The 26407-nt window shown below is 44.5% G+C and overlaps 1 protein-coding gene across 4 annotated transcripts in view; it reads left to right on the top strand.

The window, feature by feature from the left end:
- FOCAD (focadhesin) overlaps positions 1–26407 on the top strand; it is a 257789-nt gene that overhangs the window by 52415 nt on the left and 178967 nt on the right. For 3 of the 4 annotated variants that reach the window (XM_090038793.1, XM_090038792.1, XM_090038790.1), the window contains exons 6-7: positions 9967–10068; positions 19579–19789. In XM_090038793.1, coding sequence (XP_089894919.1) covers positions 9967–10068; positions 19579–19789 — 313 coding nt within the window. The remainder of the gene's footprint in view (positions 1–9966; positions 10069–19578; positions 19790–26407) is intronic. The other variant, XM_090038791.1, reaches the window with a different exon arrangement.

Raw genomic sequence — 26407 nt, 5'->3', positions numbered from 1 at the left:
TATAGAAACTAATTGCTGGTGATTTTTGATTTGATATTATTCCCCTCCCACTGTTACAGCAGGTAAAATAAATTTGGGTGGTGGTCAGGTAGCCCTCTTTCCCTCTGCCCCCCAACTTCTTTGCCCTGTAGCCCCTTCCCCCTTTACTATTAGACCATGCTTTCTCTGAGCACATGGAAGTGAGGGGCAAATTTGAAAACACTGACAGATTAATTGATACTTTTTTTCCCTTTGAAACTGCTGCAAGTTTTAGTGCAGGTATTCCACAAGCATACTTGTAAGCAGCACTTTTTTGCTTACTTATACAGTATAGAGCACAATCTTTGACTTGGAACATAATTTTTTTTTATTTTTAAAAGGAAAAGAAGCCAAATCGATTCCAAATACGTGAGTCAGTCAAGAACCAAATGTGGCCCTACTACTGGCAAACATCCTCCACCATCTCCTAGGGCAGGGGTATCCAACCTTTTGAATGTGGGGCCGGATCATGAACTTTTTATCACCCAGTGGGCTGGTGAGCCATATTCAGAGACGTCACAGGAAGTGGTATCACATCCGGAAGTGTTGTCACGTGACCTTTGACACCAATGAAGTTGCAGGAAGTGACAATGAAATGGGTCTGGAAATGTGGTTTAAAATTCAAAGTAAAACAATATAAAAGCAAGAATGAAATAATACTAAGCACTTGACTAAAATAAACATTTTCATTTCTACTCACTTCTCAGTGAATGAAAGAAGCATAATGCAAGTTGACAGATCAAATGTGGGAAAGATATTAGCCAGGGTGGGAACTAATCAAAGCAACAAAATATGGGCATTTTTGAGAATAATCTTCAAGATTTACTTTTATTGAATTAATAACTTGTTAGTAACACATCTTTAACAAGTTGAACCCCCAATCCTGCACAAAGAGAAACAGAAGCAAACACAATCCAAACACTGGACAGTATTTTTACAAAGATTTTTACCTGCTCCAAATTTACGTTGGAGCCCAGATCGTTCATGCTCTATTCTTGAACATATTGTTCATTCTTAAACAAGCATATAGCACAGTTATCCAGTGCGGTTCATAACTGGGGACATTCTGTTACAACAGGAACTATCCAGGCATAAAAAGAGACCAGTGGCAATACAACTGTTGTCATGTCTCAAGAAAACAAGCATGCTCCAATCCACACTGTAAGTGTACAAAAACAATGTGTACAAATCTACTCTTATTAACTTTCTGAAAACTACAATGAACTCTGATTTCTTTAGCGTGATACCTGGCATGGTTTTTGCTTGCACAAGTTATCAATATCTGCTGGCACACTTGATATGGCGATGCGGAGTATTCCAGATAAATGTCTGTCTGTCAAAAGTGATCTTGATTTTGTTTTTATGTTCTTCATTCTTGAGAAAAGCTGTTCACAGCAATACATGCTGCCAAACGGTGCAATGAACCAAAGTGCATGATTCAATAGATTTAGGAAAGAGTGCCATGTAACATTGACTACAGAATGTCAGTAGGTCATGTTCTGCAAAAGCTCTCTTCAAGGCATTGTTATTTTGGATGTCAGTTAGTTCCATTTGCAATGTGTCAGGAGCATCGGTGGCATCTGTTTCAAATGGATCTGCAGACAGCTTCAGCTCATCGCTGTGTTCCCTGAAATCTGCAAATCTTTGTTTGAATTCATCCAGCAGACGGCCGATCAGCGCAGAATACTTGTCATGGTTCACAGTCTCAGCAGATCTTGTTAATAGTATTGTGAAGTGGGTGACATTCTTTTTATTCAACTGTTTCTGAAACAATTCCAGCTTATGAATGAAGGATTGGATGTGTTCATACAGTCTGTTGACAAATTGATCCTTCCCTTATATTCAAATCTGCAAGATGCTTGGTGATGTCAGCTAGGAATGCCAAGTCATTCAGCCATGCTTCATTGTCCATGAAGGTAACATCTTTTCATTTGTTTGTCATGAAAGTTTTAATTTCGTCAAGCAGTGACCAGAATCTGGCTATTGTGGCTGCCCTGGTGAGCCAACGAACTTGGCAGAAGTAAATAACATCATCATGGTCTGATCCTGTCTCAGCAAGAAATGCTTGGAACTGTCTATGATTATAAGCCCCTTTGAGCTTATGAAATTGATTGTAGAAACAACCTTTTCTATCACATTTCATTCTCAGGGCCTTTGCACACAGTTGTTCCTGGTGAATTATGCAGTGATGTGTGATGACATCCTGCGGCACTGACTTGACCAGTAAACTGACAAATCCATTGTGCTTGCCTATCATCGCAGGGGCTCTGTCAGTTGTTAGACCACAGAGTTTGTCCTCTGGAAGACTGAATTTCAACAAGACACATTTTACTTCACTAGAAATGTCCTATCCTGTCGTTTTGCCTTCCATTGGACATAAGTCGAGCAGTTTCTCAACGACATGGAATTGTTTGGTTACTTCTCATACAAAGATTGGCAGTTGAGCTGTATCACTCACATCTGTGCTTTCATCCATCCCCAAGCTGTAAAACTGACAGGCACTGAGTCTTTTCATCAATGAATCTTCAATGTTGGATGCCCTGTCATCTACTCTTCTAGCAGCTGTCTGATGTGAAAGGCTGATATTCTCCACCATTGACTGTTTATTAGGGAATACCTCAGATGTAAATATGCCCAAGCAATCTTTCACAAATTCTCCATCAGACAATGGTTTTCCTCTCTTAGCTATTGCCTCAGATATCAAGAAACTGATCTTGGTTGCTGCCTCAGAATTCTGCCTTGCAGCTTTGAAAAAAGACTGTTGTCCATTCATGCTCTGTTTTAGAGAGTTCACCTGATCAGTTCTAATCTGACCCACCAGGCTGTCAAATTTCTTTGCATGTTTTTGTAGAATAATGTCGCTTTGCATTGTACTCCTTGCAGACAGCTACTTTCTCTTGGCAAATCAGACATAGGATGTTCCTGTTTTGTTCAATAGCAAAAAAATCAGTGGTCCAACTATCTTTGAAAACTTGACATTCAGCATCAATTTTTCGTTTCCTCTCGTTTGCCATTTTTGAGCGTAGTGTAGGCCCTGTAGCTAATACAGCCAAAATTTAATTTTAGTCATAGAAAAACTAATTTGGCGGAGACAGGTGAAGCTAAAAACACCTCACCAGTTCAAAATCACCATTTTATTACTATGTAATAATACTGTGGTATCAATATGGACCCCCACCCATCAGGTATAGTTATAATGCATAAGGTACAGCCTGACCTGTGCAGGTGCTGCCATCATATGCCAAGTGCAATCTCAAATGCCAATGGAGAGTTTAGGCAGGACTTAACCCACTCCTTAACCTACATCCTGAATTTCGATTTCAACCAAAGGTATCAAAATTATCAAAATGTTCCTTGCTACCGTGAGTTTTTAAATTACAGCAAAGCAGATTTAGATCAAATCTCAGGAAAAATGTACTCACTGTAAGAACAACAGGACAATGGAAAATGCCTAGGGAAGTTGTGGTTTTCAGAAAGTATGTACGTTTGGTATGACTTAGGAACAGGACATCATTTTTCTGTGCAGGGGGTTGGACTAGATTAGGGCTGCCTTGCTGACTACCTGCAGGCCACATGTGCCCCACAAAGAACCAGGATGTCGCCCACAGTCTACATGGGGTCTGCAAGCAGTAAATATATAGGGCATGGGCCTGGGTAGCCACCTCTCCCACTGCTGTGCAAGGGGGAAAGGCCTAGGGGGGGAGAATGGTCCATGTCCTGCTAATGTAGCCGGCATGGCTGAGGATGGGGTAGCCCGTGCAGTGATGGGCTCCTAGGGGCCCACCCCCGTAGCATGCAGCCTGTGCAACACATGCTGCTGTCATCTGGGGCCCACAGCCTCACCAGATCTGAACAGACCTGGACTAGCTTATCCTTGAGATGTCTTCCATGTCTCTGCAGTATATGCCTACAATTTCTGTTTAATTAACCACAAGGACCACGATCAAGTTAGTAAAGGACTGGAAGTGAAAGTGAGAGACTAACTATGCCTTACCTTGGTCAAGGTACAGCCCTTGCCAAAAAAGTGGTTTTCTTCTGCCAGTAGGGAAACTGCCTTAGTGGTCATGGTATTTCCCCTGCCGGCACAAACTATGCATGGTATTAGTCCAGAGCAAAAAAGGCTCATGATTTACCACATAGTTCATTGGCATGTTCCGCAGCAGAGTTGGCAGCATTTCAAGCCATGCTGACCCCATTGCTCAGCGCTGCTCAGTACATGCACGTACTCCAGGTACACCCCCCCTCCTCCCGATTCGTATGCAAATTAGCCTCCGACCCAAGAACTGGATGTTTTTGTCATGAGTCCTGGGATCCTCCAAAAATGTATATGCAGATGAGGTCCAGGGCAACCTGGTCTGCTTCTACCTCATGGAGCGCAGGGCCACACCAATCAAATTTAGCAGGCTGGAGGGGTGACAGAGAGGTCTGGATGAACTGTGACAAGACATATACTTGCAAGTTAGATCACTATCCCTCTTCTGAGCTTTACTGAAGTTTAAATGCTTTAGCAAGAAATGAAACTTGCTTTCACTTCGGATGCTACAACATTTTTCTTATGAAGAGAAGGGTATTGCAGGTCCTTGAAGTCCTGCAGCTATGCACTGTTAGCTGAACTCCACAGCTGCAGAGTTCAGTGGGTCATGTTCAACTATTGCCACTTTTTGAAGTAGATTTAGTAATATTTGCAATTTGTTTGGCTGTTCGCTTTCCTCTGACACACTCCTAAAGAAAACAAGGGGCATTAGTTATGAAAAATTATTTTACAATGAGCTTGTGTAACCCATCAGCCCTTTCATTTTGGTAACTGACATTTATTAAGCTTTAAGGAAACCGAAACCCAACCAGCTGCCCAGAATTCTGATAAGGTTATTAAGAATGCTAAAGGAGCATAATAGTATGGCATATTATAGAGCATCTCCTCTTGTTCTACACATGTATCCATTTGATTACTATACAGCGTTTCTTTCTACAGAGTCATATTTATAGCAGGTGGAGATTGTCTTGCTAGTTCAGTGAGACCCTAAAGGGTACACTCATGTTATTTAATCTCTATGTGTTGCATAATGGAGAAAAAGAATTATGTTGTGTAATGGAAAAAAGAACTATTAGCTTGAATTTTTTCTTACCCTCTCTCTCTCCACTCTGAAGGTCCCTCCCCCGCTCCCTCCCAACAAGCTGTGCCTCTGTCCCATGCCTGCCCCAACCCCAGCTGGGCAGCCCCTTCCCCAATGCCAACCCCACACCTTTCCTCACCACGGGGGCCTTGATCTGCTCCCCCCATGCCGTTCCCCGTCTACCACAACAGACTTGCCAGCTGTACACTGCACACTGCCAGCTCTGCTCCTCACTGCCTATGTGCTGCACTGCGGCTGCACGTGCACACAGGCATTTATTGAACAAATTATTGGCCACATTGGGCCACTTTCCAATACAGAAAACTTTCTTTATATTGGTGCCAATCCAATATCAGACCTATGTATCGGTGTACCTCTAATTATTTGCAAAGGTGAGAAGGGTAGTGATTCCAAAATGTGTTGGGATTTCTGCTCAGGCACTAACAGCAATTATGGCAATATCTCTCACGGGTGAGAACTTATTAGATTGATAATTCCCAGTGCTTTACAAGTTAAGGGCAACTATTTTAAATGCTAGTGGAATGGTCAGGATACATTAGGAACAGAAGCACTGCTTAACAAATGAAGAGCAGAATTCTGTGTCAGCTACATCTGAAAAATAGAAGATGGCCCTGTCATGACTTCCTGTCATGATTTCTCCTTCTGGCTACTGGAGGTGCTGGTACAAAAACTGTCTATCCTGTGCCCTGAATATCTTCCTGGTTGGCACTGAGTAGATAAGGAATGAGGCAGCACCATCAATAGTGTTTTTTCTGCTTGGGATGGGAAAGAGAATGCAGAGTGGAAAGGGCAAGAGCAGACAAATGGAACAATATTTGGAGGGGCAGTTGTGTTAATCAAGGACCCAGTGAGGGAACTGAACCCCATACCCAGCAGTATGCATGATTCCACTGTCAGGCATTTCCAGATGAGTTTCATATACAGGTTCTTTCATTTCTTTTCCTCTTTCACCAAATGGGCTCCCGTGGCCCCTTTTCTGTGATCTCTCCAATGCAGTCTAGCATCCCTTGTCCCCCACTATTTTATCTAGGTTACCTCATGATGGCTTTGGTTTTGCTTTAGCAATATAGGAGGGATAGATATCCCTGCATCTCTCCCTCTGCTACAATTTTTTTCTGCCCATGGGGAATCGGTAACACCTCTGAAAATGTCAGACGTAGCAGCCAAAAATGGTGTTTGTTTTGTGTAGCTATTTTACATTAAGTTAGTATGGCAGTGATGTGGGCAGTTATCTATCTAATCAGCCTTTTTATGTCTTATTTCTTTTTCTGACATGAGAGAGAGAAGGAGAGTGCAAACTGGATGTGATATTTAAATACACCTCCATGCAAATGGACTTCCTACTCAGTACTTCAAAGAAGCAAGGGTCTTATCTTCTTGTTAGTTGGTTCCAAATTTTATTTGTGAGGCATGATGCCGCTAGGCCACCATAAAAATCTTGTTGCCTAGTAATCCAAGCAGTGTAGCTTTCATAGAAGGTTGAATAAAGATGAAAGTGCAGAAAAGGGCGTGATGGTATTGGTACATGAATAAATAAATGAATGACTTGAAAATGGAAGTTTGTAGCAGGAGGAGGAATAGGAAAGTGTAGCAGATGAAAGGTGGAGCCAATGCCTGGGTGACTCTTTGTAAGGAAAGACATCCTTACAAAGGACAGATCTAGAATTTTGAGAAGGGGAGTGCAGATGGTGTGGTACATCATCATATAAAACACACATTTTTTTTCCACATACAAATAAAGCTAGAAACTTTATTAATATGCCTTGGACCAAAGGCTGTAGTGTGCAATTTAAGGTTGAAGCAAAAATAACTATAATGTCACTGGAAGGAGTTAAGAACAATCTGCAGGGCTGTGAAATAGGTGCTTCATTACCAGAAGCAGCTAACACACAGCAGAATTGCAGAACAAAGGGGCTGGCTTGATTGGTGGAACCTCAAGACAAATATTAAAAAGAAGAAATGGTGATTAGCTTGTGTGCAATGAAGCATTCAGAAGAGATCAGGTAGATTATAAGGAGTCATGAAATCAAGTGATTCCCTCAGCATTTCCTGACTAGAAATGTTGCTGTTACTGCCATGCAGTTGGTTTTAGACTTTGGAATCACCAGTACACCATCCCCCACTTCCTGACTCTTGCTTGGAGATGGCTATGAGTAGCTCCTCCTTTTTCAGACTGATTAGAGACTGAGAATATATAACCTGTTTTGGGATGTGCACTTCCAAAAGCATCAGAGCGAAAGACCCTTTCAAGGACAGGCCACCCTTGAGGAGCTTAGATTCTTGGAAGTGCTTTTTTGTTTTTGGTGGAAGAGGTTGCCAGTAATATGCAAGTTTGGTGGGAGACAGAGTTGAAGCATTTACTCTAGTGATCAAAGAAAGACTTTTTGAAGCCCTTTATGTGACCCTGTCAGGGGGTGTTAACGAAGAGCTGTTCTGCAGGACAGTAACATGCTTAACCAAAAAGTATAGCAGACTTGGGGTATGTGTGCGTTTAACATTTAAATTGACTTAAATGCAGTTTAAATCTGATGTGGACAGACATGCAAGCTTGTTAACTCAGTTTAAAGCTGCTTGGAATGATTCGAAGGTGTACTTCAAAAAGAGTACTTGATTTTTCCAACTGGTTTACTCTGAATAGGGTCAGTGTTACATCTGGACTCCAAGTCTTCTGTGACATTGGTCTGATCCCTCCTCCTTGCATCGCACACTGCATTGCTCCTCACTATGCTAAGAAATGCAGCCAGAATTCTACTACAGGTCCTCTTCTTTTTTTTTTTTTTTTTTTAAATGCCCTTTTGTTGGCGCTTTATCAGTGAGCTTCCTGAGACTGTCTGTTCAGTAAAAATTTTATTGTTACGCCTTACTCCATTTCAGCCGCTGGGGAAACTGAAAACATGGGTACGAGCACTAGCTTCTTCCCCTGTACTCCCAATTGCTCCAGGCACTCCAAGTCAGACAGATACTTTGCAGAGTTCAGTACAGTGCAAGCTGTAGAACTTTACTGAACTCATGTTTAGAGAGAAGAGAAAAGTAAAAGTGCTCCTAGTCACAAATCACCTGCCCTTAGGACCCCCAAAGCATGGGCGCAAGTAATCCCCACTTCCCTTCCTTTGCCTGGGTAAACCAGTCACTGTGAACAGCCTCTTGTGGTTAAACAGCTCCTAAGACATGGGTGATTGGCAGATCCAAATTCTCATCTGAGTACTACTTACCATATTTTGTAGTGTATATGCTGACACAGTGTATAAATCAATCCCATTTTTCTGATGCAAAAAGTTAAGAATTTCGTATAAGTTGACTTAACTTTTTGGATCAGAAAAATGAGGTCGACCTATACTGGCCCCTGCGTGTCCTTATTGTGGGCCAGGCACCTGTGGGGTGGATACGTGCTGCAGTGCTGCTTGCAAGGGATGGGTCCTGGCTTGGCACTTGGCTGGTGCGGCCCCATCTCCTGCGAGTGGCATGGCCTGAGCTGCACCAGCTGAGCATTGAGCCTGGTGCCACTCGCAGGGATTGGGGCTTTGTGAGCCGAGTGCCAAGCCTGACACTGTCTGTAGTGAGTGGCACTTCTGAGCCCAGCTCTGTCCCCTGTCAGTGGCACCAGGCTTGGCACTTGGCTGGCATGGCCCAAGCAGCACCACTCACAGGAGATGGGGCGAATTCCCAAGCCCGGCACCGCTTGCAGAGTATGGGGCTGGGCTTGGCGCTTGGCACTTGGCTGGCGGGGCCCAGGCAGTGCCGCTATAGGGGATGAGGCCACACCAGTCGAACCTGACCCCATCCCCTGCAAGCGGCACTGCAACATATGTCCACCCACCAGGTGCCTGGCCCACAGTGAGGGTGTGCAGGAGTTGATAGTAGTCAAGTGCGGAGCCTGATACTACTTGCAGGGGACAGTGATATGATGTATAGGTCAAGATTGAATTTTAAGAGTGAAAAATTCGGCTTCAAAACTTGACTTATACACTGTGAAATATGGTAATAACTAGCAAATACAGCTTTGTGTCCTATTTGTGTATTAAACAATATATTTCTGGTTCGATCTGAAAAGTATCTGTGACTTTTCTAATGATTTAGGGCTAGTCTCTTCACTGGAGAGAGGATTTAATCACTTGCTCTGCGTACTAAGCTCCTTTCATTTTGTTATAAAATATGTTCTGATGTGCTAGGCTGTGTGTGAAACTTACTGCTGAGCAGACCAAGGCTCCTTTGATGGGTTAATTGATTGGTATGTTTTTTGGAATCCAAGCTACTTGCTTTAAGCAGTTTTTAGGGTTATCTTATTATGAAAGGTGCTCCATGAATACCAAGATCCAAGCTTCTAAAACTAGGAACTTAAAAGTAAGAAGAGAAACTTTCAAAGGTGTAAAGGGCCCAACTCCTGTTCAGTTTCAATGAGAGTTGGGCACTTTGCTTACCTTTTTGCCATTGAAAATTATTTCCGCATTGTATGTTTAAACAGCTGTTATAAATGAAGTACCTGGTTTTTAAAATGCTAACTATAAAGCAGCAACCCTTGATTTAAGATAAGTCACACATTTGGGAACCCTTATGAGCTTAATTATAGGCAAGACTGTAAAATTAAATATTTTATCTTAGATTCTTTTCATATAAAAAGTAAGCTTAAATCTTGTTTTCGGAGAACCCCAGAAGAGATGTTGTTTTGACGTATAATTGTCTTGATAAAACTAGTGAAGAAGACTGGAAAAGGCAAGTGTTAAATAGTTTACTTCTGTACTGGTTTTATTTTGAAGGTAGTTACTGTATGAATTTGTCTTACCTTGCTGAGTCAAATATTATTTCTATTTTTCAGGAACCCTCCTCATCCACTAATAAGTGTACTTGAAAACAGACCTGTTTGCTGGCCAGTTGTCCTGCAGCAGATAACAGTATTCTTCCAACAGTGCCAAGAGAGGTAACCTTCCCCCCACAGTATAAATAACTGGATTATGTCTGTGGGATGCACTGCTTCCTCAAAAAAGTGTTTGCTCTACTGTGAGAGAAATATACATAAATAGGAATAGTTGTCGGTCTTTCTTTAAAAAAAATCTTAGATTTCCTTGAATAATATAGATTGTAGACTAGACCTGGTTGAAAAATCAAAAAGTAGTTTAGCCAAAATGTAAAATGTTACAGTGACTTGTAAAGTATTGGGTGTGGAGAATTTATTTGCTAAATTCGATAATGAAAAATGTTATGATAAAATCTATTGAAAATGCTGTGGAATTGGTTATCAAAGGTTTTCATTGATAAGGTTTTGGAAAATGTATTTGGTTTTAAAAAGTCACTAACTTATTTATGGAAAATAAAATGTTTCAGCAAACTTGATAATCTGTAAAATAAATAAATAAATGTTTTTAATTACAATTTTTAAAATTGTAATTAAAATAGTTTCTCATTATAGACTCATTCACCCTTTTTAGACTATTTTGGCACGACCAGATGAGCACAGTTGTGTGCAGCGCCACATACTGCACAGTCCTGTGTTCTCCACACTGCAAGGGTCTGCTGCCCGAGTATGTGCTGTGCAATTTTTTTTTCTGTGGGGTTTTTTGACCCTTGGATATCCAGGGGGCCAAAAAAACCATGGACCCCCCCCCCCCGGAGCAATGCACATTTGGCCAGTGTGTGTTGCGGAAAAGCGGAGCTGGCCTCCCAGAGGTGTGCTCTGCTGCCAGTCAGGCTTTATGTGGCATAATCACTGCAGCTGCAGCTCTGGGAGGCCCCCAGCCTCCCCTGCCCCACCTGGGGTAACAAGCCACGCACCGAAGTGCGCATAACACAAGCATTTCCCGGTGACAAGCGGTGGTGCAAGATGCACCACCACTACTTGTCCTTGGGGAACCAAATGTCCATGCACGTCTGGACACACCTTTAGAGTCCATTCATAGCATATGATGAAGTAGGCTGTCTCCTGCAAAAGCTCGTGCTTTTCTGAACAAGTTAGTCACAAGGGCCCCCCCTACACATGCAGGTAAAGGTACAATTAAATCTAATGCATGATTCACACAATTGTGCCATGCTACACATGCATGGCAGGAGGTGCAATTATGGGATTGTGCATTAGATCTAATTATGCCTTATTGTTTGTGTAGGGGGAGTCTGATCCCGGGTTCCCTCTGCATTGACAAGAAGCAGGCTCCCATGGCTGGGAGACCTCTTTGCTGAGAGGGCTCTCAGCTGCAAGGGCCATACACAGCCGGGATAGAGTGCAGGTCTCTTGGTCCCACCAGCACGTGTGGGCCTGGGGGTTTCATATGTCTCAGAGTCTCAGGGCAGCTGTGATCGTCAGGGCTTGAAGGTTTCACATTGGGCATGGGTACACCCCTGCGGCTGGGAGCCCTGTCAGTTGATGGGGCTCCCAGCTGCGGGGAATACCTTGCTATACCTGCTCATTAAAGCTCAGTAGCAACCAATACACATTTTTGAGGTCTGTCTTTGTAGCTGTTTGGAGATTTTTATCATATAATAGCTACTTTGTGTGTGTATACTCTGGTTTCTCTTCAGATCGCATAAATCTTTGGCCTTAAGGTAATTGCACAATAAACCAGTTAATTGCTTCATACCTGTAATGTGTAGAGGGGGCTTAAGGTACAGAGAAGATAAATGTTATTTATTTATACTTTTCCGCAACATATGGCAGGGGTCAGAAACGTTTTTAGCCAGTGCCAAATGCACCCCAACCTTGACCCATGCTTTGACTTGGCATGCCAGAGGGAGAAGGTAGGGGAGCTGTGAGGGGCTCGATCCTTGTTGTTGGTAGCAGGTACACGTGTGCCTCCAGGGAGGTGGGAAGGGAAGGGCTGGGGATGTGCTGTCCCAGGCCCCTTTCCCACCATGCACCCTGAGGTGCATGTATATCCACCAGTGCTGGGGCTTTGGACCCCAGTGTAGCTGTTTGCAGCCTGCCCACCTGCTGCAGCTGCCCAGAGCTTGGGCCAGCTGTGGCAGGCATCCAGGAGGCTGTAAACAGCTGTACTGGGTTCTTCGGGGTCAGTAGTGGCTGCATGCAACTCTCAGGATGCATCACAACCCCAGCTGTCTTGCACTGTCTGTCTGGAGATGCACAGCAGCTGCTGCCGCCATGGAGCCTGACCAGAGCTTGGTGCAACTGTTTGTAGCCTCTTGGCTGTCTGCCACAGCCAGCCCAGGCTCTGGGCAGCTGCTTCCTGCCACAGAGCGTGGGCTGCTTGCAGCAGGACTTGTAGGCTCCTGGTTTCCTGCTGAGAACAGCCCAGGCTCCCTGGCCAGTGGCAGCAGCCCAGAGCCTCCTGGCTGTGACGAGCTGAGCAAAATGGTCTTGCATGCCTTGCTTTGGCACATGTGGCTGTAGGGTCTTTCAGTAAAATTTAACCAATTTAAAACTGGTAAGAGGAAATGTTTATACGTAAAAGTTCTTTGGAACTTTCAGCCCAAGACATTATAACTGAGACCCTGATCACCTCTTGGCGAAACTAGCCAACTGTGGCCTTGGATCCACCATGATCCACTGGCTGGGAAATTGGCTCCGTGGTTGGACCCAGAGGGTGGTAATTGACCAAAGTCAATCGTCGTGGTGCCCTGTGACCAGCGGGGTTCCCCTAGGCTCTGTCCTTGGATCCATATTGTTCAACATCTTCATTAATGATGTAGACACTGGAGTCAGAAGCAGACTGGCCAAGTTTGCCGATGACACCAAATTTTGGGGCAAAGCATCCACACCTGAAGACAGGAGGGTGATCCAAGCTGACCTGGACAGGCTTAGCAAATGGTGGACAAGAATCTGATGGTGTTTAACACTGAAAAATGCAAGGTTCTCCACCTTAGGAGGAAAAACCTGCAGCATCCTTATAGGCTTGGCAGTGCTACGCTGGCTAGCACTACAGAAGAAAGAGACTTGGGGGTCATCATTGACCACAAGATAAACATGAGCCTGCAGTGTGATGTTGCGGCTAGTAAAGTGACCAAAACACTGGCTTGCATCCAGATGTTTCTGAAGCAGATCCCGGGACGTCATTCTCCCCTTGTACTCAGCCTTGGTGAGGCTGCAGCTGGAGTACTGTATCCAGTTTTGGGCCCCACAATTCAAAAAGGATGTGGAGAAGCTTGAGAGAGTCCAGAGAAGAGCCACATGCATGATCAGAGGTCAGGAAAACAGACCTTATGACAACAGGCTGAGAGCCATGTGGCTCTTTAGCCTGGAAAAGCGCAGGCTCAGGGGTGATCTGATGGCCACCTATAAGTTTATCGGGGTGACCACCAGTATCTGGGGAAACGTTTGTTCACCAGAGCGCCCCAAGGGATGATGAGGTCTAACGGTTATAACAGTGATTTTGGGCAGATGAAATGAGATCTTGAGGGTCGGGGGAACACCCTTACTTGTTTGTACAGTGAGGCAGTAGAATAGATTGCCTGGGGATGTTGTAGAATCTCTGTCAGTGGAGGTTTTAAAAAAGAAGCAGGATAAACATTTGACAGGGATGGCTTAGAAGTAGTTTCCCAGGAAGGTGGATTCAATTTAATCAAATCGATTTAAGTTATGTTTTTAAATTGCAATGTGAATCACTGGTCAGGGAGCCTCAATTTAATAATTGTTTTTTACAAAAAGCACATTCTTGTTGTTTGATATAACCTGCATATATATTATTCACATCTCAGAGATAGATGTAGATTTCATTTTTAGAAGGTACATACTATACACTTTAAAACAGTGATTTATTTTGATTTATTTTTTCAGATTTTAACCCAAAAAAATGAAATAAAAATCTGATTTCAATTTTAAAAAATTTAATTTTTTTATTTACAAAATTGTTGCTTTTTATTTACCCTGCTTTCCAGTGTTCACAGTGTTGTTGGTCCTACCCAACCCTATGATTCTATTATATTGTTTTTCTGAGATTGTTTAATGATCAAGTATCATAGTTAAAAGACATTTCTCTTCTGAATAAATGGTGTCACAATTTTTTAATTAAAAAATTTGAACTGAAAATCCTTGTAATATAAATGATTATATATAAACAAGAATTGAATCGCGTACCAATTTCATATGTGTGATGACAAGGGATCCTGGTTTTCTCCGATTTTAAAAAATGCAAATTCTCTGGTTAAAAACCCAAAATCCGTGATAAAAATTAAAGGCCCCTCACTCCCCCCCCCAATTGTCTCAACAGACCCTACTGATGCCCCTTGAAAGAGCCCCCCAGACCAGACCCACTGACACCCCCCCCAGTAGGTAAAGTGTTAGGGGGGAGGGGCAGGGAAGGTGCAGAGGGGGTAGATCAGGAAGGGGGGAGTGTGCCCCTGTGCCCACTTCCAGGAGCAGAGCCAGAGGGTGAGGGCAGGGGTGAAGGGCTGTGATGGCAGTGACGGCTGTTGCTGCTGTGGAGCCACACAGCTCCACGGCGGCAGTGGGAGGTTGTGGAGGTGGTGGCTGGGCAGCACGTGCTGCTGCTGCCGCCAGCTGCACTGCTCCAAGCACAGCTCCACAGCAGCAGCGGGAGGTTGTGGAGGCAGTGGCCACCGCTTGCCTGTGGGGCTGCCCATGCGAGTGGTGGTGGCTGCTGTGTACAAAACCTCCTGCTGCCTGCCACGGAGCTGTGCTTGGAGCTGCGGCCAGCAGTGCAGGCGGCTCGCAGCCATTCGCAGCCCCACCACCGCGCTGTCCCTTTGCCACCGGCCACACAGCTCCGAGCACGGCTCTGTGGTGGCAACAGGAGGTTTTGTATGCAGCGGCCATGACTGCTGGCATGGGCAGTCCCACAGGCAAGTGGCAGCGGTGCAGTTCCAAGTACGGCTCCACGGTGGCAATAGGAAGTTTTGGAGGCAGTGGCTGTCACCGCCATCGTGGCCCTCCAAGTAAGTGGCAATGGCTGCTGCATACTAGCCCAAACCCTCTGCCTCCCCCACCCCCATCCTTCGCCATGGCTGCAGCATCAGCCATGGAGCTGTGCTCCGGCTGCATGCCAGCCTCCCTCTCCCCTCCCCTGGGCAGGTGTCTGGGTGGCATGTGTGCGGCCCACATGTGGCGGGCACTACCACGCTGCCCCCCCGTATCACTTGCCTGCAAAGCCCCTCCGCAGAAGGGCACCCCTGGCCCTGCTCCCAGCCACTGTGTGCTGCCTGGGGCCAGCAGCATGTCCCACTCCCTCAGCCCCCAACCATCTTCCCCAGCCCTGCCCCAAAGCCCCACTTACCTCCATGCTCCAGGAGTGAAGGGAGAGTGTAAGCCTGAGCCTGGCCTTGGCTGCCTCAGAGGCTCAGGCCTTGCCCTCCCCCTCCGGCCAAGGCTGGCGGTTTCCCACCCTTTTTGCAAATAGTGCCAGCCTGCAAGAGCGCTTTGCAAAAGCAGAGAATCCTTGAATTTCTCTGCTAGAAAGAGAAATCCGCGTTTTCTCCGATAAAAACCATGATCTGTGGTGTTCTCTGTTTTCCATGGGTAACGGAAAACCCGGATCCCTGGTGTTGACCTAAATGGATTCTATCAACCTGCCAACTCTTGTGATTTTGCAACTGGTTTTCTGTAGGGTTTTTTTAATGTCTTTATTTTTCTCTATCTTAAAACAAATAGGGAAAACTGACTAACATTTATAATACTCTATTGTGTTGATCAGATAATTAAAAGAAATGTTTGTTTAATTTATTGTGATCCCAAGTGGAGTGATGAAAGAGAGAGAGAGACATTTTTTAGCAGAGGTGTATTTTTCATTTAATTCATTTCATTTAATACATTTCAGAGGTGTAAGTTTATAATGTTGCATTAAAAAGTCAGTTTCATTTAAAAGTAAAATATTTAGAAGCCTGTTTCTTCAGTTACCTAACAAGTGCATAGTTCTGTGTTCTCCCATATTCTTGTCCAAAGTGGGTATGGGTATAATCTAAAACTAAATGAACAGAGCACAAATCCAGGGTGAAGTCTGAAGCTCATTGAAATCAAAAGCAAAATCCTCTTGACTTCAGGATTTTATGCAAGCCTTGTGGCTTTAAGTATGACCCTGTAAGAACTTATCTATGTTGAGGTGAATAGTTTCACTTTGCTGGCAAAATTAAGCAGGTAGTGTTGGGGCCTTAATTTGTACTTTGTTATGCTTTCTGATTTTTTTTTTTTTTTTCATAATGATATTGCCAATGGGAACATGTATATGTATGGAATGGGGAGATTTGCTGGGTATTTGGGAGTTCAGTTTATGTTGATCCATTAAAATGCTAATGGATGTTTTCATAATTAATAGATCTTGTCAGAAAGCAGGGACATGCTTTTAAAAAAATCACCACCTTGTTTCTGTTTTTCATGCAGACATTTTCCCCACAAAACTGAAATTCTGCAAGTAATCATACGATGTGTTTTAAATTTAGTTATTTCAATTTTGGGCTCAATCCAAGTGAATCTCCTACAGAAATCACTGAATGATACCTGAGCAGGGTGTGTTCTTCAGGAAATATAAATCTTTATTTTCTACAACTGAAGTCATAAGTGTTTTAAAAACTGAGTTTTAAAATTTTGGTAGAAAGATTGTTCAAATTTTAGGCTTTCATAAATGGTATCAGGCAGTGACCATTCTATATGGAGTTGGGGACCTGATTCTCACAGCCTTTCTGTGAAGTCAGTGAAGAAACTCCCTTTAACTTCTTTGAAGTTTGGTTTAAATACAGAATAATTATGCTCCTGATTCTGCTCCCCCTGAAGTAAATTACAAAACTTATCTTGACTCTAGAGCATCACGCCCCATGGGCTGGACCTGATAAGTGGAGCCACATAATCAGTCCTGCAGGGCACCCTATAGGTCTGAATTTGATGGTAGGATAAATGGCAGCAGCATAAATTGCTATAGCTCCAGAAGCCACAGCAATTAATGTTGCCATCCCTTCCCCACCACCAAATTTCTGGTCCCCATGGGGAGCCCTGCTGGCCATATCTGGTCACCACTGCTCTAGAGGGCTTAGAATTATGCTCTTGTTCATAGATGCTAGGGTCAGAAGGGACCTCAACAGACCATCGAGTCCAACCCCTGCCTAGGCAGGAAAGAATGCTAGGGTCAGATGACCTCAGCCAGATGTCTATCCAGGCTTCTCTTAAAGACCCCTGAGGTAGGGGAGAGCACCACCTCCCTTGGAAGCACATTCCAAATTTTGGCCACCCTTACCATGAAGAAGTTTTTCCTGATATCTAGCCCAAATCTGCTCTCTGTCAGTTTGTGACCATTGTTTCTTGCTGATCTATGAACCCATTAGGAGACTTATCTTGAACCCTGTTCAGGAACACCGAGGCAAAAAACTCATTGAATAGCTCAGCCTTGTCCTCCATCTGTCACTAATTGCTCCTCCTTGTTCAGTAGGGGTCCTATGCTGCCCTGTGCCTTCCTTTTACTCCCTACCTAAAAAAGGACTTTTTGTTGTCTTTAATTTGTGTTGCCAGCCTCAGCTCTGTAGTTGCAGGGAGGCAGTTAGAAAGGCCAAAGCAAGTGCGGGACAAGTAGGTGTACTTCTCCTTGGTAGCTTCTCCCTGCTTCTACCACCTTTATGCCTTCTTTTTTGCCCTTACGCTCTCCTGGATTTCTCTGTTTAACCAAGGAAGTTTTTTGGCTCCTTTTCCCCTTTTCCCTTGTACTGGGATAGTCTCCCTCTGTACCTGAAGGATCGCTTCCTTTAGAACTGACCACCCTTCCTGGACTCCCATCTCGCCAATACTCCTATTCTGCAATGTGTCATGACTAGACCCTTAAGCACACTGAAGTTAGCCTTCCTAAAGTCAGGCACTTCCACCCTACTAGTTACCTTACCCACCCTACACCATGTGGTGAATTTGATTGGTGGTCACTGTCCCCAAGGTGATCACGAATCTGCAGCTCCCCTACCAGATCATCCCCTGTAGCCAACACCAAGTCCAGTAAGGCATGCCCCCTAGTCGGACCGTATACCTCCTGCGTTAGGTGAAGGTCCTGCACACAGGTTAAGAACCTATGTGAACGGTTGGATTTGGCTGACTGCTCCTCCCAGCAGACGTCAGGGTAGTTTAGGTCCCCCATGACAACCATGTCCCTAGACTGTACGGCCTCTGAGAGCTGCCTCAAGAATTCCAAGTCTAGCTTTTCCTCTTGGTGTAGTGGTCTGTAGGAGACCCCCGATCCCCCCAGTCCCTTTCCCCTTGACCTCAGCGTATCCTAACCCACAATGCCTCAACTTGCTCTTCCTCTGATTCCATTTTGATTAGGGTAGATGTATAATGCTCCTTTACGCAGAGAGCAACACTGCCCCCTTTCCTTCCTATTCTGTCCCTTCTCTACAACCTGTAGTCCTCAATGTGTAGCGTCCAGTTATGGGTAGGGTCCCACCGGGTTTCCGTTAGCCCCACTAAATCAAAGTTATTATCTGCAAGCAGAAATGCGAGTTCTTCCTGCTTGTTCCCCATGCTCCTAGCCGTAGCATAGAGGCAATTGAGCCCTCCAAATGATGCCTTTGGTGCCCCCCCCCCATTCTGATGCCCAAAGGGCCCCTTGGTACTTACCTGGGTTGTACCGCTGCATGTCTTGCAGTTTGTAGGTTCTAGACTCTCTCCATCTCCTGCCTCCCTGTCTCCTGTTATACTTAGTTTAAAGTACAAAGTAGTTGAAAGTTGCTGTAGCTTTCTGGGTGGGTACTGCTCAGCTCCCCCTGCCTTCAACAGCTCCTCCTCTACCTCCTGCCCCTGCTTTGTTGCTCTGGGAATCAGCAGTGGCAGCCATGGGGACTACTAAGTGTGCTGGGCATTACATGCCCTGCTGGGTGCAGGGGAAGCTGCTTTGGGTCCTTCCCCAGTGTGTGGGGCTCCAGCACCAGTCCCTGTCCATCTTCCACCTACTTTGCCTGCCTGGTGCAATGAGCAGCCATGTACAGGTGGCTGAGTGAGTGGAAGGCAGCTGTAGCAGTACAGCAGGGGCAGAAGGGGGAGGGGCAGGTGGGGCTGGGGAGGGAGCTGAGCAGTACCCAGGTGGCTGCAGCAGCTCTGGCTGGGGTGGTGGTGGTGCTGTTAGGAGTGTAGCATGGGCAGGGGTTGGCCCCATGCAGAGGGCTGCAGGGGAAGCTGTGGCCTGAGTGCACTGGGGGGAAGGGGGAAGGGCTGACTACACCTGCACCACACCTCCTGGTACAGCTCTGCTGCATGTACCCCCTGCTCTTTCCAACCTTTCTCCTCCACCCCCAGTTAGGTCCTGGGACACACCCATGCCCCTTCCGCCCCCACAATATACAAAAGTAAGACTATTTTGACTTACTAATTTGAACTGTACTAATGACATATAAGATCACGTGATACTATTTTGTGTCAGTAACTCAAAGTGTTGTTTATTTTGACACTTGGCAGTGACTCCTTGTGCCAACACCCTACAAAAAGTTGATACCTGAATTCATCTCACTGTTGTGCAATATTTTTTTGTAACTAGTAAAAATGATCTTGGTGATCTTATTTCTTGAGCTGCAGGGCACAGAGTTCATGTGTCTGCATAATGGCGCCATTTCTAAGATACCTGTATTGTGAACCAGCCCAGTTGCGGGAACATGCTGAACTGCGAATGGGTCTACTTAAAATCTTACTTCAGCCACGAAGTCCAGAGAACAAAGAGGCACCTTCTGCGCTAGAACAACATATTCTTCAGTTACTCTGTGACTTGATTCCATATTTTCAGGTAAAAGTTATTTCTTTCCTGGCCCTGTCTTCTGCAAATAACCATTGTCAAAGCAGCTTTGTTGCCATATCGCGCACGCGCGCGCGTGTGTGTGTGTGTAAAAATGCATTGCTGCTTTTGTATTCTCGCAAATTATATTTGGTCACCAGTGCAGAAATATAGAAGGTAAGTGTGCCTTTCTCAGGGAAGGCAATGGTTTTTTGGAGTGGTCAAATCTGACTGTATGAGGTGTAATTAGACATATGTATTGTATTTGCACTACTAACAACACTAGTTACCTTATATGTAATAAAGTAGGAGAGCATTATGTGAAAGACAGCGTTTGTTGCCCTGTATTATTCACTGTCTGCTGTTACTGCTATTTCTCAACATAAGCTATTTTAGAAAACATGCAACGCTTGAGTTTGGGCTATCTTTTTTGAGTCATCCAGCGCATTGCTCCCTTCCTCACAGCCAGTCAGCCCTTTCAGTCCACAAGCTGCTCAGGGTGCAGTCATGTTTATTAGCGTTTGTCACTGCTGGAGCTGAGCAAGTCAGTCTTTGTGCAGGGAGGGGTGGGAGGGATGGAGGTATAGGCTCAGTGGGGGGGACCCCACCCACCCTCCATCCCCCAGCAGGCCCCAAACTCCCCTGCTCCCCAACCCCCCAGTGCTGACTTTCCTGTTATTGGGAAGCTGTTTCGAGTTGATTTGACCTCCCCCTAAAGCCCCCGAATGTCTGTACTTAGCCCCAGTGACAAGGCACCATACTAGCCATCTTCTGTGTGAGCTAACCTTGGAGAGCTGTATCTGTTGGTTCCTGACTTTGCTGTAAGTTACATAAGGATACAAAACAAAACTATAGAAATTTCACTGGGGTGTGTGTATGTTTCTCCATGACCTCATTGATGGAAAGGGTGTTCCAGTAGTTAAGGTGCAAGTTTGGGACTTGGGAGATAATGTGTTCTCTTCCCTGCTCTGGACTGCCTGCCAATTAGACAGGTCACTGAAGGTTCATCTACACAGCGCAATGCAGTGTAAATTAAGGCAGCATTGTGTGAAGTTATCTGAGTTATCTCTGCACGGGTCAGGTGTGGAACTAAGACCTGCAGAGGCATGGTGCTGTACTTGGGTTACCCCTTTTTCTTGGCGAACCTAGTTAGCTCGGGCAAAGTACCACATGAGTGTGGCTGTACTTGTTCTGGTTCTAGATCTAACATGTGCAGAGTTGTCTTGGTTATCTCAGTAAGTTGCAGTCTTGTGACTTTTATAGACCAGCCCTTAGTCTCCCTGTGCCTTGATTCTCCCTCCTCCAGTGTTTAAAATGGGGATAATAGAATCTCCTTAACTAATAGGTGCATTTCAAGGATGAATGCGTTAAAGACTGTGGGATGCTAAGATATGATGATACTGGGGATCATTTGAGAGCGGGAGGCAGATTTTTATAATGTAACAAAAAACAGTGTAAAGATGATCAATATTTTTTTTCCTCAGGACTTAGTAGCAAAGCATACTTTTTCTAATTGTTGACTCTTCATTGTAGTTTGGATACAATAGTTTGTGTTATAAATGTAACTGAATTCAGAAGATTCTCAGATATGAGTTTCAAGGGGTAAAACATTGTTCTTTTGGCATTCAAACAGTTACAGCTTCTGTTTGTTGCATCCTTGCCTCAGTGTAACTTACCTCTGTTTGCTGAGTGTGTCACTAAGTCCCATGTATTCAATATAGTGGGCATAGACATGAAAAGGGAGACTGGAGAATTCGCAATGATATACAGTTCTGACCCTGCTTTCATTCCTCTCTGTCCATACATGGACACATAAAAAAGCTATAGATGTTTACTATATTTTGCTAGAAATCACTGTTGTTTTCTTATTTGCACAAAGGTTCATGGTTTTTTTGTTATGCTTTTTTCACTTGTCCAGATTGTGTTTCTTGGTATTGTAAAAGAAATTTTTGTACCAAGAACTTTCAAGCTTATTACTATACTTTCCTTCCTCTAACTCCAAACCCAGAACCCTTTTTATCCTTTCTTTATCTAAGCACTTATTTGGTCCAGTTGCATAAATGCTTTCAGAATCATTTTGGTGTATTATGGTGGCAACCACTGGTGAAAGGTACAGCTGGTTACCCACAGACTTTTATCTTGATGAATTCAGTGAACACAAGGCTCCTGATTAGAGCAGATGGGTTCATTGTTCTTACTCCCTTGGAATAAATGCCAACATGGGGTGAGATCAGGACCTTAACACCAGCTCCAGAATTTTGATCAGAACATCTGGCTTTGGCTGGAATTGGAGTTTTCAAGGACAGAACATCTCTCGTAATGGGTACATCAGACTATGGAGGCAACCTGCCACCTCACTCTTTTTCTGCGCCGCTTCCAAATGTAGAAACAACTCCTTAACCTAGGAATTTTTGGTTGTTTGTTTTTTATAGATTAACTGCATCGTGCATGGGGAAAAGTAAGAGACAGACTTGCTACTTCAGGGATTAAGTTGAAATCTTGGATTAGATTGTTGTCATGTAGAGCCATGCCAAGTCTCAGGATCTCAAAATTGTGCTGTTAGACAGGAGGGTGTGACACAGTTGCGCGCGCACACACCCACATCAATTAGGCACATGCACATACATTAGGTGCATACACACACACAGCCAACTCAGACACATACACATCCAAGATTACCAATCTAAGCACATGCACACCTGTCACCAACTCAAGCACATACACACTACACACACCAAAAATTAGACAAAAATCAGTTGTCAATACCGGCACACCCAATACACAGATGACTAATTCATATACCATGCACACGATGATACATTTGTTTACGTATTTGCCAGTTCACACACACCACCCACCTACACATACACACAGGTGAGTTCCTAACTTGGGTGGTATGGTGTGTATGTGTATACTTGGGGTACCTAGGGTGCTTGGTGACTATGGGAGGGGGAATCAAGGGTCAGAGATTTCTGGAAGGAGGGAGATGGATGGGGGTTAAGATGAGGGAAAAATAAGAGAGTGAAAGTGCCAGGAGTGAAAGTTGCTGGGGCTGGGATTAGAACTGGCAGACTGGAGGGGAGCTGGGGTTACTTAAGGTCAAGTTCCCCAGGGTTGCTTGGGGTTACTTAGGGGCAATGTGCCCCAGGGTTACTCGGGGTCACCTGGTGCTGGGGTGGAAGCATGGGGAAAAGCCTGGTGGCAAGGAGCAGACCACCAGGAAAGAGAGAGGCCGAAAACTGGGAAATGGGGGCTGGAAACTGGGAGGCAAAAAGCTGGGAGATAGCCGGGAAATCAAGGAGGAGGGTTGGGAGGTCAATAAGACAAACTCACCTTGGGGTTTCAAAATAACAGGTTTATTAAGCAGACAACACACTACACAGCCCCACGAAGTTATTGGTTCCTACACACACACAAGCACTTGCATACACTTCTACACAATGGTAGCAGAAGAGAAAAAGACTTGGTGGAAGGATTGCAGTCAAGGTGTGTAGGGACAGAGTCCAGGTCCTTTGCTTGGGGAAGGAAGGTGGGTGATAGCTACCTATCCTGGGCTGTGAGTTGATCCTCGATGGCCAGTCGGGGTCTTCTCCAGCAAGGTGTTGTCCAGAGGGGGTTACTGGCAGGGCCTCTGGGTGGATAGGTGGTGTGTCATGGTGCTGGTCCAGATGGAGAGGGCATCCCATTGGGTTGGTCTTCACTACCCCTTTTTATAGAGGCAGACCTTCTATGACCCTAATGGCAAGGGCATGCCCAGGCAAGGGTCATTCCTGGTGTACTGAGCATGTGTACTCTAGGCGAAGACGTGCAGTTCCAGGTGTCTGTGTTGAAATAGTGGGTTGGCTGATTTCTGTAGGGTCTTTGTCTTTGAAATGCTGGGTCCCTGGTTCTTGGGTGGGTCAATGGAAGGCAATGGTCCGGTCCTTGAGTTGATTATTCAGTAGGCACCTGCTACCATTGTATCTTAAGCACTCTCATTCATCCCCATTCATTCAGAAACCAATTTTTATGAGACTGGTTAAGCATGAGTCATAGGTTACACCTGGGCACAGGACACAAGATAGAGGCTTGATATTCAAAATGGAAACTTGACATTACTTGACATTACTTATGCTAACTTACACATGTAGGCCCAAATCATATAGTAACAATTTAAAAAACAAACAAACAAACAAACCAGTAAAACAGTATAAACATAATAATTATACAACATAAAACAGTGGAACAAAGAAGGAGGGAGAAAGGAAAAAAAGCTTGCTATAAAAAAGGCTTATCCTAGGCAGACAAGGTTCTTTGCGTGAATCTGGTATCTTTTATTAGACCAACTTAAATAGTTTGAAAACAATTATTAAGCAAGCTTTCGGGTTCAAAAACCCTTTGTCAGGGTAAGGAAGTTTCAGCGGTTGGTGCGTGCTCTTCCTGGATGGAATGAAAAGTAAAGAAGCCAGAGGCTGTTCTGATCTGCATACAAAACAGGCAGTTAGTGAAAATGTAAATTGAGTAGTCAGTGGGTGAGAGATGGGTTGGGGAGGGGACTAAGAGAGAAAGGGGGGATGAATAGTGGAGAGATACCTAGGGAATCAGATGTCAGACAGGTTATAATGTGTCATAAATCCAATGTCTATATTTAGTCCATGATTTTTAGCGTCCGGGAGGTTGATGAAATGGAGTTCATAGGCTCGTCTCTGGGTAGTGTTTTGTAAGTTTCCTTTGAGAATCAGGACTGAGAGATTGGAGAGAGAGTGGTTTCCTTGTGAGAAATATACCTCCACAGGTAATTGTCTTTGATAGATTTCCGGTATGCATTCATTTTGGTGCGCAGAATGATGAAATACAGACCATGTTACACAAGAAACCCACAGACCAACATACATATCTGCACAGAACCAGCAATCGCCCTAAACACACCAAAACCGTGATCTACAGCCAAGCCCTCAGATACCACTGAATTTTCATAGAAGAGAACACCCAGGATTGCCACCTCACCAATCTTAAAAAGGCTTTCACTCAACAAGGACAGTCCTCCAGAGAGAGAGATCGCACATTTGAAAGAGCCACCCAGATACCACGTGAAGAACTGCTGCAGTACAGAAGAACTGCCCCCAAATCACACACCGCTGGTTATGACATATCACCCCTCCCTCAAACCTGTATGGAAAATCCTCAAACAATTGCAACCCATACTAGAAAGAGACCCTATTCTTAAAGAGATCTTCCCAGAGCCACCCACCCAAACAAGCGCCAGACCTCGCTAACCTCATCACCAGAAGCAAACTTCCTCAAGCCCAGAACACACCAAAAGGATCCAGACCATGCCATGACAAGAAATGCAAAACCTGCCAACACATCTCCACCACCCCCACAATTACCATGCCCACAACAGAGCCATCAGCATTCCCGGATCTTACAGCTGCACCTCCAGAACTGTAATACATCTCATCCAATGCACCAAGTGTCCTGATGGAAAATACATAGGAGAGACCAAACAACAGGTGCACACCAGAATGAATGCACACCGGAAATCTATCAAAGACAGGAATACCCAATTACCTGTGGAGGCACAGTTCTCACAAGGAAACCACTCTCTCTCCAATCTCTCAGTCCTGATCCTCAAAGGAAACTTACAAAACACTACCCAGAGACGAGCCTATGAACTCCACTTCATCAGCCTCCTGGACACTAAAAATCATGGACTAAATATAGACATTGGATTTATGACACATTATAACCTGCCTGACATCTGACTCCCCAGGTATCTCTCCACTATTCATCCCCCTTCTCTCTCTTTCCCCCTCTCCCGCCTGTCTCTCACCCGTAGACTCCTCAATTTACATTTTCACTGACGACCTGTCTTGTGTGCATACCAGACCAGCCTCTGGCTTCTTTACTTTTCATTCCATTCAGAAAGAGGACACACCAACTGCTGAAACTTCCTTAGCCTGACAAGGGTTTTTGAACCCGAAAGCTTGCTTAATAATTGTTTTCCAACTATTTAAGTTGGTCTAATAAAAGATATCAGATTCACGCAAAGAACCTTGTCTGCTTATGTCCTTAGACCAACATGGCTACAACCTACACCCCTAAAGCTTATCCTATGTCTTAACTTACTCATACTTATCTATAGGGAATAGAGAGGGATAGAAAACTTCAGAAATAGTTGGGGAAGGGATGGAATGCATTTCAAAAGGAAAAAAAAAAAGAAACTGGGAGTTTTGCTACAAGATCACAAGAAAAATGAGTTTTGGAAATTCAGTATGTACCCTTTAAGAATCTCTTGCAGAGCTTGATCCATTTGGTAATCCCTTACCCAGGAACTAAACTACATGCTGTAGCAAATCATAACCCCATGCAACTGATGTTTCCTTGTCACCTTTTAAGAGGATAAGGACAATGTTTTTTAATTTTGAAAGTGTTTTTTCTAATTTTACTTACAAACTTCCAACTTTGCAGTTCGTCATCTTGTTTAAAGACTGATCTGACCTGGAGCTCTTGATGCTGTTATTGGCATTGCTTGTGAAGTTCTACAAAGATTAGCAGTGAGGAAAAAAATCATGCGACTTTTTGTCTGGCTATAGAAACGCCTCCACCCTTTTCAGAAGGCAAATTAACTGATATGTCACGTTTTTTCCC

The sequence above is a fragment of the Crocodylus siamensis genome, chromosome 3, assembly GCF_052110815.1.
Source record: "Crocodylus siamensis isolate JL-2025a chromosome 3, ASM5211081v1, whole genome shotgun sequence".
Taxonomy (NCBI): domain Eukaryota; kingdom Metazoa; phylum Chordata; order Crocodylia; family Crocodylidae; genus Crocodylus; species Crocodylus siamensis.
This window is presented reverse-complemented; position numbering and strand designations above follow the sequence as displayed.